The 11834-nt window shown below is 49.3% G+C and overlaps 1 protein-coding gene across 1 annotated transcript in view; it reads right to left on the bottom strand.

The window, feature by feature from the left end:
* Positions 1-11222: 11222 nt before the first annotated feature.
* The window catches only part of LOC116957534 (eosinophil peroxidase-like), a 54784-nt gene continuing 54172 nt past the window's right edge, over positions 11223-11834 (bottom strand). The window contains exon 17 of the mRNA XM_076056610.1: positions 11223-11834. This exon is cut by the window's right edge and continues 30 nt beyond it. Coding sequence (XP_075912725.1) covers positions 11786-11834 — 49 coding nt within the window. The 3' untranslated portion in view covers positions 11223-11785.

The following is an 11834-nucleotide window of genomic DNA, read 5'->3' as shown; positions in this document are numbered from 1 at the left end:
TTTACGCGCGCGGCTGCTCCGCCTCCAGGCTGATCGAGCCCGGAGGGTGTGGGCAGCTCCCGGGGTGGACAGAGAGCCGCGTTGCTTCACGGCAGGAAACCGAGCCAGCCCACCGATCATCTCGGCGCATCTCTGGCGGGGCTTTGAGGGTCAATTTTTTTTATATTTTTGTTTGTTTGCGGGCGGGGTGGGTCGGCCGTGGGGTTGCTCAGAGAAGGCGGAAGGCGGACGCTTACTCACCCGCCGTCCCGTGAACACTCAGCTCGCACGTGAGGACGCCACACCCACGAACCAAATCGGATCGCGCCAGACACCGTGACCGGTGGGCCGTGCATCACGATCGCCACCCTGAGAATCAAAAGCAAGGTGGCGGGATGAATGCTCTTCTTTGGTTCTTTCGGTAAAGTCACCACCCACGTAGAATGAGAATAAAATAATAAATTGATGAAATAAAATAACACAACGATAATATTCTCACGAGGTTTCGGGCCAACAACAACACAAGCGGCCTTCATCAGGTGAAGGGACGAGACTGTCTGGTAGGACAGCGCTGGAGTGAAAGAGCCACGTTTAGATCACGGCCAGGGCTGTCCTACCAGACAGTCTCGTCCCTTCACCTGATGAAGGCTGCTTGTGTTGTGGCCGAAACGTCGTGAGAATATTATCGTGTTATTTTATTTTATCAATTTATTATTTTATTCTCATTCTACGTGGTGGTGACTTTACCGAAAGAACCAAAGAAGATGAATCATCCTTGCAGTCACGAAAGCTTTAAATCGGGATCAGTGCTTTCGTTGAGATAGTCGCCGCTTGTTTTTCTATTAATCGCATGATCTTGCTCATTCAATCGTCAATGTTCTTATAAGCATTCATTTTGTGAACCAATATGCCTGCATGGACACTACGATTTTTAGATAGTCGCTGTTTGCTTTCATTTTAATTTGCGTTCGATTGCTAATTTTATCGTTTCGTGTTCTTCTAACCACTTGATAAGCATTCATTTTGTGAACCAATATGCCTGCATGGACACTATGGTTTTTAGATAGTCGCTGTTTGTTTTAATTTTAATCACGTTTGCTTGCTAATTTTATTGTTTTGTGTTCTTATAACCACTTGATAAGCATTCATTTTGTGAACCAATATGACTGCATGGACACTACGATTTTTAGATAGTCGCTGTTTGCTTTCATTTTAATTTGCGTTCGCTTGCTAATTTTATCGTTTTGTGTTCTTCTAACCACTTGATAAGCGTTCATTGTGTGAACCAATATGACTGCATGGACACTATGGTTTTTAGATAGTCGCTGTTTGTTTTAATTTTAATCACGTTTGCTTGCTAATTTTATCGTTTTGTGTTCTTATAACCACTTGATAAGCATTCGTTTTGTGAACCAATATGCCTGCATGGACACTATGATTTTAAGATAGTCGCTGTTTGCTTTCATTTTAATTTGCGTTCGCTTGATAATTTTATCGTTTTGTGTTCTTCTAAGCACTTGATAAGCGTTCATTTTGTGAACCAATATGCCTGCATGGACACTACGATTTTTAGATAGTCGCTGTTTGCTTTCATTTTAATTTGCGTTCGCTTGCTAATTTTATCGTTTTGTGTTCTTCTAACCACTTGATAAGCATTCATTTTGTGAACCAATATGCCTGCATGGACACTATGGTTTTTAGATAGTCGCTGTTTGTTTTAATTTTAATCACGTTTGCTTGCTAATTTTATCGTTTTGTGTTCTTATAACCACTTGATAAGCATTCGTTTTGTGAACCAATATGCCTGCATGGACACTATGATTTTAAGATAGTCGCTGTTTGCTTTCATTTTAATTTGCGTTCGCTTGCTAATTTTATCGTTTTGTGTTCTTCTAACCACTTGATAAGCATTCATTTTGTGAACCAATATGCCTGCATTGACACTACGATTTTTAGATAGTCGCTGTTTGCTTTCATTTGAATCGCGTTCTTTTGCAAATCTGATCGTTGATGCCTTCTAAACATCTCATAAGGATACATTATATTGTAACACGAATGCTGACATTGATACTGCTATTGTGGCTCAGCCTATTAGTAATCTTTGATCACGTGATCGTGAGATCCGATTGATGGTGCTTCTGACCATTCGATACGCGCATTTTATGTCCGCGCATTCCGTACGAATATTGCTCTTCTAGGGTCCGCCTGTTGCTTTATTTTTTCCATCACGTGATCGTGAACATTCGCCGAAATGCTTTTTTTGTAATACCATACGGATTCATGAGTGCGCATATTTGCATGAGCACTGTGGTTGCGAATGATTCCTGTTGATAAGCGTTCTGCAAACCAGAGTAAGTTGACATTAAAGCTGCTTAGATTATAAAACACAGGTTTCCCAAGTACTTCTCTCCTAAATGCGTGCATCACTGTCGAAATGGCGATCCGCATCCTGCGGGGAGATGTAAATCCCGAGCCCCGACATAATTACACACGAGCCAACGATAACGTGGCAGTGACGTGCGGTGAGGTCAATGGCTGGGGAGGCACTCGCTGGCTAGTGTCAGAGCCAGATTCACACAACTCAGGGGGGGGGGCGTGTCCTCACTGAGGGAGGGGGCGTGTCTAACGTGTGTCTAACACGCCCCCCCCCCTTAGTGAGGCAGACGTGATAGCTGCCTCCCCTGATGCTTTTTCATTGCAGTTTCACGATGAGACCAGCGAGCCAAAATGTCTTTGTACACGTACGTGAAATAAGTTTACCTGGAGTATGGAAGGCGAGGACATGAAATGAAGGGGTCTACAAACATTACATTGGTGACAGACTGAGAGAGTAACAGGCACGCGCCTATTGCCCGCTCTCCATCCAGTTGCTGAGAAGTTGCGCAATCACAGGGGAGGCTGAGCTTGTCGCTGCCTCACCTCTCGTCAATTCTTCTTCCTGTATTTTCAGCGGAGCTCCGCAAGTTTGGCGATTTTCACTATGAAAATGATTGGAATCGTAAAGAAATGACATTAATAACACAGATCAGTGGAACAATCTTTATTTGTCTTCTTTGGTTCTTTCGGTAAAGTCACCACCACGTAGAATGAAAATAAATTAACAAATTGATCAAATAAAATAACACGATAAAATTCTCACGACGTTTCGGCCACAACACAAGCGGCCTTCATCAGGTGAAGGGACGAGACTGTCTGGAGGACAGCGCTGGAGCGAACACAGCCAAGCTCAGACCGCGACCTTTAAGCTGTGTGAGAAGAAACAAAGCGCCTTGACAAAGGAATTAGCATATAATTTAGCATTGAAATGGCTAATTGAAATAGCTAAGTTAAAGTATACACATCCGCAGAGGCACCCCTTGACAAAGGAATTAGCATAGAATTTAGCATTGGAATGGCTGAGTGATTAGCTTGTGACTGGTCACAGAAATGGCTATGTTAAAGTCAAAGCATACACATCCACAGAGGCACCTAGTACAAATCAAACAGAAGAATTTAGCATTGAGAATTTAGCATTGAAATAACTGAGGGATTAGCTTGTGACTGGTCACAGAAATGGCTATGTTAAAGTCAAAGCCTACACATCTGAGCTATTAACAGTAACTGGGTATACACTATATAATGAATACTATATAGTAAACCAATAAAAAACTAAAATATAAATTACCTCAATGTTATCAATAAACTCTATATATTCTCCAATCAGCTAAGCTACCAACAATAAGTCGTTATATATCACAATGCTATATGGCGAAAAAATGGGTGGATTCTTACCCTCAACTTTAGCACTACGGATAACTACGAGCCCCGTTCAGACGGACGAGTTCATCCATGGTCGGAACGGATGAACTCGTAATAATCACACACACAGACACTCACACGCATTAATCATATTTTTTAACACTCATTATTAATTAGCGTTAACACACCTTTTTAGTCCATCACACTTAATTACATTAGCATATTTTAGCATTATTATGTTGGCCTTTTTATTATTTAATTGTTTTTTGATATTTTCATTGTTACGTTTAACATTTTTTATAAATCACAATATATACAACAGGCACGAAGGAAGACTGGCACGCGCGCGTGTTAGTATGTGTGTGTGTGTACGGCAAAACAACCCCCTACCTCCTCGCGGTGCCGGATGGGCAACTCTGTCGTGGACAGTGCTGTGGGGGGAGGGCCAATTTTTGATTGGCTCCTCCCCTCATGGCGTCTGTGACCACCACAGTGCCTAAACGGGGGCTCTGGACGGGTGCAAGGGGTTGGTAACCCATCCACCTTCAATAAATTACCACTAAACCACGACTGAAATATGTAACTAATAAACTTGGATGGAGGCCCCTGAGGGACAGGCGTCTATGACGTCTCCTGGCCAAACCCCAATTGGCGGAGCCAGGAAATTTAATTTTTACCCTCGGGGCTCCTCCAGAAACAACGAAAAGCCACCTCGTGTGGCCAAGTGGAATGTTCGAACGCTCACTGAGGAGGAGAGGCTGCCACTCCTCTGTCGGGAGCTGGACCGGTACCGCCTCGATCTCTGTGGCATTCAGGAGGGTCCGGTGGACCGGTTCTGGCTCCTGCCACCATGAGGGGTGGACAGTCCTCTACTCGGGGCAGCAGACTGCCAAACAACAGGGTGTGGCTCTTCTTTTGAACAAAATAATGAAGGGGGCGTGGGAGCGTGGCGGTGAGGTGTGGGAAGCAGTAAGCCCCAGGCAACTTTGGGGTCGCCTTCCCATCAACTGGAGGCAAGGAATGGTGGTCGTGGTTACTTATGCCCCCACCGAAGGCGAACATCCGTGGAGGGATGCAGGCAAAGCCGATGAGTCAGATGCCTTCTATGACCTCCTGTCACAGGTGCTGGCTAAAGTGACCCTCGGGATAGAGTAATCTTGTTGGGTGACTTCAATGCCCGAGTTGGTCATAATGCTGACACCTGGTCTGGAGTGATTGGAGGGCATGGGCCAGATCAGCTCAATAACAACGGTAGGAGGCTGCTAGATTTTTGTGCAGCCCATGGGCTTGTAATTACCAAAATGCTGTTCCAGCATCGACGCATCCACACAACATCATGGATGCATGCTGGGCACAAGCAAGCACATCTGCTGGACTACATAGTGACGGACCAGCAGATGCGAGCCCATGTCCTTGACACCAGGACCTACCGTGGAGCTGATCTGCCCTCTGACCATCGACTAGTCATCTGTAAGATGCGCCTGCCATTCTTCCACTCCGGTCGTGGGTATATACCCAGGACCCCATTCCAACCTAAAGTGGCCTGGTCTCAGTTATCTGATTAAATTTGCAAGAGAAAATTTCATCATCGCTTACGGCTGGGGTTAGCATCATCCCCCACTCCTCCTGATGTCGAGGGTAAATGGGCGAGGTTTAGAACTGTGACTAATGCAGCTGCAATGGCTGCTTTGGGTACGCGGTCCAGACCTCCCCAGAGACCCTGGCTGACAGAGGAGGTGTTCAGGATGGTTGAGAAAAAGCGACAAGCCCACTGTCATTGGCTACAGAATCCCACGCCAGAGAATGAGGAGGCTTACCACAGCCTTTGCTCGGAGGTTCGGAGTGCCATAAATTTTGCAAGGATGGGTGGTGGTCGCGGGTTGCTGAGGAGATGGAGTCTGCCTCAGTGGCCCGCGATCACAAATCTCTATTTAACTCCGTTAAAAAAGTAACCTATAGTGCCACACCTATTACCATCATTAGGGAAAAAAACGGGGATCCAATCTCCGACCCCCAAGAACAGGTTTGCAGATTTGCTGAGCATTTCTGTGAGATCCTGGGGGAGGGGAAGTCCCTCAGCCAAGAAATCATCGTGGGAAAAAAGCAGATGACCCTGCTGAGGCTGCGGTGCCTCAGATATTGGAAGAAGTCACCCCCTGTGAGGGGCTGGCTGAGGTGCCATCTGTTGATTAAGTACTGAAGGCCATGCGGAGTCTGAGACCAGGAAAGGCAGCGGGTACAGATGATCTCCCAAGCTAAATACTGAGAGAGGGTGGCGTTTGTGCACAGGCTCCCCTACATGACATCATAACAACAGTCTGGACCACTGGACGGGTTCTGCAGGATTGGAAGGATGCCCTGGTGGTCCCCCTCTTTAAGAAGGGGGACCGCACAGACTGTAACAACTACAGGAGTATCTCTATTCTCCGTGTGACGGGAAAAGTCCTGGGCAAGGATTATTCAACATCGTCTTGCCAGGCACGCTGAGGAGAGGCTTGCGGAGCCCCAATGCGGTTTCAGGAAAGGGCGGTTCTGCACAAATGCCATATTTTCTGTCCGTCTGCTACAGCAGAGGTGTAGGGAATTCCAACAAGACCTACATCTCTGCTTTATTGACCTGGTCAAGGCCTATGATACCATCAGTAGGCCTGGGCTCTGGGTTGTTCTTCGTGCTTTTGGAGTCCCTGACCCTCTGCTCACGATCATTAAGGACCTTCATGATGGTGAGCGGGCCCGGGTGAAACTATGTGGCCGGGAGTCAGAGCCATTCCCTGTACACCTTGGGGTGCGACAGGGATGTCCTCTGGCTCCCACATTATTTAACATCTATTTTGACCACGTAGTTCGTGAAGCCTTCAATAGCTGTACCGAGGGAAGCTCCATTTGGTACAGATGTAATGGGAGGCTGATCGATGCCCGGGTGTGGTCAAGGGATGGCTCCCTATTGCTCAACCACGTTATGTATGCTGATGATTTGGTAATAGCTGCTAGTCAGAGGAGGAGTTGGAGACGCTGCTGCTGAGACTGGAGCGTGCCACTAAGAGATGGGGCCTTACCATCAGTCCCACCAAAACTAAGCACCTGCCTGGGTATTTTGTACCATCGGACACTCCACCCCCACAACTCCCAATCGGTGATAGGGCAGTTGTGGAGAGAGTGGAGAGTTTCCCATACCTGGGCAGTGTGCTTATGACCGGCTCCAGTTTAACAGCAGAGGTCTCACTCCGAATCAGTCGAGCGGCAATATCTTCTCATCGGTTGCGTAACGCTGTGTGGAAGCTTCCTGGTCTGTCGCTCCGCACTAAGCTTCAGGTCTTCTCGGCCACGGTCATTCCCTCCCTTCTCTACGCTTGTGAAACGTGGACCTCCCTAATGGAATATCTTTGCCGGTTAGAAACATTTAGGCTAGCCTGCCTACGATCAATCCTGGGTTTAACCAGGCTGCATTGTGTGAGGAGCTCACAAATCTTTGAAAGATATGGGCAAGGTCCCATCGGTGAGCTCCTCCAGCAGGCAAGGCTGCGTTGGCTGGGTCATATAGCCCGCATGCCCAGCCACTGCATGCCGAAACAGCTTTTGTTCGACCGGATCGAGGGGGCTAAACAGGCGTGGCACGGGCTAGAGAAGAGATGGAGTGATGTGGTACAGGAGTACGTGGAGCTGAGTGGACTTGCCGATGACTGGTACCAGCGGTGTCAAGATCGGCCTCTGTGGAGGAGGCTCGTGAAGGGCGCTGCTGGGCAGTTGGAGGCAGTCGCCCTCCAACAGCAACGGAGGGCGGAGGAGCGATGCTCACAACAACGAGCGGAGCGCTGGGTGGCTAAAGCACAGCAGATTGGTACAGTAGGGGGCACAGGTGGTGCATCAGCCAGTCATCTCAGTTATCTTAGTCAGTCGACCCGTGGCACCTGCTGGGTCTGCCTCGTGACCTCCTGCCAGCGGGCGTTCGACACTTCACGTGGCCTCAAGGTGCACATGGCCTGGCACAAGCGTCGTGGTGACGTCACCGCCACTTAGTGGCGAATGGCGGTTGTTGTTGTTGTTGTGTGTAGCGATAGTGTAGTAATGGCTAGCGCGCTGCGCTATGAACCCGGCAACCCGGGTTCGATTCCCGCTCACGGCCAACCGGGCCTGGGCCTCCCCTACGTCGACTCAGCCTCAAATGAGTACCTGGTGCGGTTTGTAAACATCGCACTGGGGAGACAAAGGCGGTCGGGCATGGTGTTGGCCACCCACCCCCTCGTGTGCCGTGCCGGCCTTCATAGGTGCTCGCTAACAGCACTTGTGTTTTATATGTGCCTTTTTCCAAAAATATATATTAAGAATGATTCAACTCACTCACCTACTCACTGATCCACTCACACACCAACGCACTCACTCACCCACTCATTCACTCACACACTCACTCACCCACTCACTCACCTTCTCACTGATCCACTCACACACCCACCCACTCACTCACCCACTTATTCACTCACACACTCACTCACCCACTCACCTACTCACTGATCCACTCACACACCCACCCACCCACTCACCCACTCATTCACTTCACACACTCACTCACCCACTCACTCACTCACCTACTCACTGATCCACTCACACACCCACTCACTCACTCACCCACTCATTCACTCACACAGTCACTCACCCACTCACTCACCTACTCACTGATCCACTCACACACCCACCCATTCACTCACCCGCTCATTCACTCACTCACCCACTCACTCACCTACTCACTGATCGACTCACACACCCACCCACTCACTTACTCACCCACCCACTCACTCACCCACTCACTCACCTACTCACTGATCCACTCACACACCCACCCACTCAATCATCCGCTCATTCACTCACTCACCCACTCACTCACCTACTCACTGATCGACTCACACACCCACCCACTCACTCACCCACTCATTCACTCACACACCGACTCATTCACCCTCTTACCCACTCAGGCACCCACCTACTCACTCGCTGATCCACTCATTCACTGACGGACACATCTCACTCATCGACTTACTCACCCACTCTCTAACTCACTGACCAACTCACACATTCACTTCCCCACCTGTTCACACGCTCACCCACTCACTCACCCACTCATTCACTCACACACTCACTCACCCACTCACTCACCTACTAACTGATCCACTCACTCACCCACCCACCCACTCACCCACTAATTCACTCACACACTCACTCACCCACTCACTCACCTTCTCACTGATCCACTCACACACCCACCCACTCACTCTCCCACTTATTCACTCACACACTCACTCACCCACTCACTCACCTTCTCACTGATCCACTCACACACACACCCACCCACTCACCCACTTATTCACTCACACACTCACTCACCCACTCACCTACTCACTGATCCACTCACACACCCACCCACCCACTCACCCACTCATTCACTTCACACACCCACTCACTCACCTACTCACTGATCCACTCACACACACACCCACCCACTCACCCACTTATTCACTCGCACACTCACTCACCCACTCACCTACTCACTGATCCACTCACACACCCACTCACTCACTCATGCACTTCACACACTCACTCACCCACTCACTCACTCACCTACTCACTGATCCACTCACACACACACCCACCCACTCACCCACTCATTCACTCACACAGTCACTCACCCACTCAATCACCTACTCACTGATCCACTCACACACCCACCCACTCACTCACCCGCTCATTCACTCACTCACCCACTCACTCACCTACTCACTGATCCACTCACACACACACCCACCCACTCACCCACTTATTCACTCGCACACTCACTCACCCACTCACCTACTCACTGATCCACTCACACACCCACCCACTCATTCACTTCACACACTCACTCACTCACCTACTCACTGATCCACTCACACACACACCCACCCACTCACCCACTTATTCACTCGCACACTCACTCACCCACTCACCTACTCACTGATCCACTCACACACCCACTCACTCACTCATGCACTTCACACACTCACTCACCCACTCACTCACTCACCTACTCACTGATCCACTCTCACACACACCCACCAACTCACCCACTCATTCACTCACACAGTCACTCACCCACTCACTCACCTACTCACTGATCCACTCACACACACACCCACCCACTCACCCACTCATTCACTCACACAGTCACTCACCCACTCAATCACCTACTCACTGATCCACTCACACACCCACCCACTCACTCACCCGCTCATTCACTCACTCACCCACTCACTCACCTACTCACTGATCCACTCACACACACACCCACCCACTCACCCACTTATTCACTCGCACACTCACTCACCCACTCACCTACTCACTGATCCACTCACACACCCACTCACTCACTCATTCACTTCACACACTCACTCACTCACCTACTCACTGATCCACTCACACACACACCCACCCACTCACCCACTTATTCACTCGCACACTCACTCACCCACTCACTGATCCACTCACACACCCACTCACTCACTCATGCACTTCACACACTCACTCACCCACTCACTCACTCACCTACTCACTGATCCACTCACACAAACACCCACCCACTCACCCACTCATTCACTCACACAGTCACTCACCCACTCAATCACCTACTCACTGATCCACTCACACACCCACCCACTCACTCACCCGCTCATTCACTCACTCACCCACTCACTCACCTACTCACTGATCCACTCACACACACACCCACCCACTCACCCACTTATTCACTCGCACACTCACTCACCCACTCACCTACTCACTGATCGACTCACACACCCACCCACTCACTCACCCACTCACTCACTCACACACTCACTCACCCACTCACTCACCTACTCACTGATCCACTCACTCACCCACTCATTCACTCACCCACTTATTCACTCACACACCCACCCACTCACTCACCCGCTCATTCACTCACTCACCCACTCACTCACCTACTCACTGATCGACTCACACACCCACCCACTCACTCACCCACTCATTCACTCACACACTCACTCACCCACTCACTCACTCACCTACTCACTGATCCACCCACTCACCCACTCATTCACTCACCCACTTATTCACTCACACACTCACTCACCCACTCACCCACTCACTCACCTACTCACTGATCCACCCACTCACCCACTCATTCACTCACCCACTTATTCACTCACACACTCACTCACCCACTCATTCACTCACTCACTCACTCACCCACTCACTCACCTACTCACTGATCCACTCACACACCCACCCACTCACTCACCCACTTATTCACTCACACACTCACTCACCCACTTATTCACTCACACACTCACTCACCCACTCATTCACTCACCCACTCATTCACTCACACACTCACTCACCCACTCATTCACTCACCCACTCATTCACTCACATTCCCAAACAGCTGAAACTTCACCCCAATGCAAGTCGCAACGCAATGAAAAACAGGCAGTCCACACTTGACGTTAATTTGGGATTTATTTCTTTATTTTTAAAACAATCAGGTTTATACATTTATATTATTTTATACAACTATACAAAAAAATACACGTGCTCCTTTCGACTTCCATCCAGAGTGATCTGTCGTGGTACAAACTCAAAAGAACTCACCCATCATTAACCCTCTGCGTCTCACCCCACATCGCTAAGCCATTCATCTCAGTCACATCGATTGAGCCAGCGATCAATCGAGCGGCCGATTGATCGATCGATCGAGCGACCGAGCGATCAAACAAGCGATCGAGCGATCGATCGAGCGATCGATCGATCGAGCGACCGACCGATCAATCAAGCGGCCGATTGAACGAGCGATCGAGCGACCGAGCGACCGATCAATCAAGCGACTGAGCGATCAAACAAGCGATCGAGCGATCGATCGAGCGAGCGACCGATCAATCAAGCGACCGATTGAACGAGCGATCGAGCAACCGAGCGACCGAGCGACCGATCAATCAAGCGATCGAGCGACCGAGCGACCGATCAATCAAGCGACTGAGCGAGACATCGAGCGAGCGATGGGGGATCATGTGGTGGCGTATTTGTTGCCGTAAACAGCCGCGTCTTTGACCAGC

This window comes from Petromyzon marinus, chromosome 76 (assembly GCF_048934315.1).
Source record: "Petromyzon marinus isolate PM22_M1 ecotype Great Lakes invasive population chromosome 76, UKy_Petmar_22M1.pri1.0, whole genome shotgun sequence".
Classification (NCBI taxonomy): Eukaryota; Metazoa; Chordata; class Hyperoartia; order Petromyzontiformes; family Petromyzontidae; genus Petromyzon; species Petromyzon marinus.
This window is presented reverse-complemented; position numbering and strand designations above follow the sequence as displayed.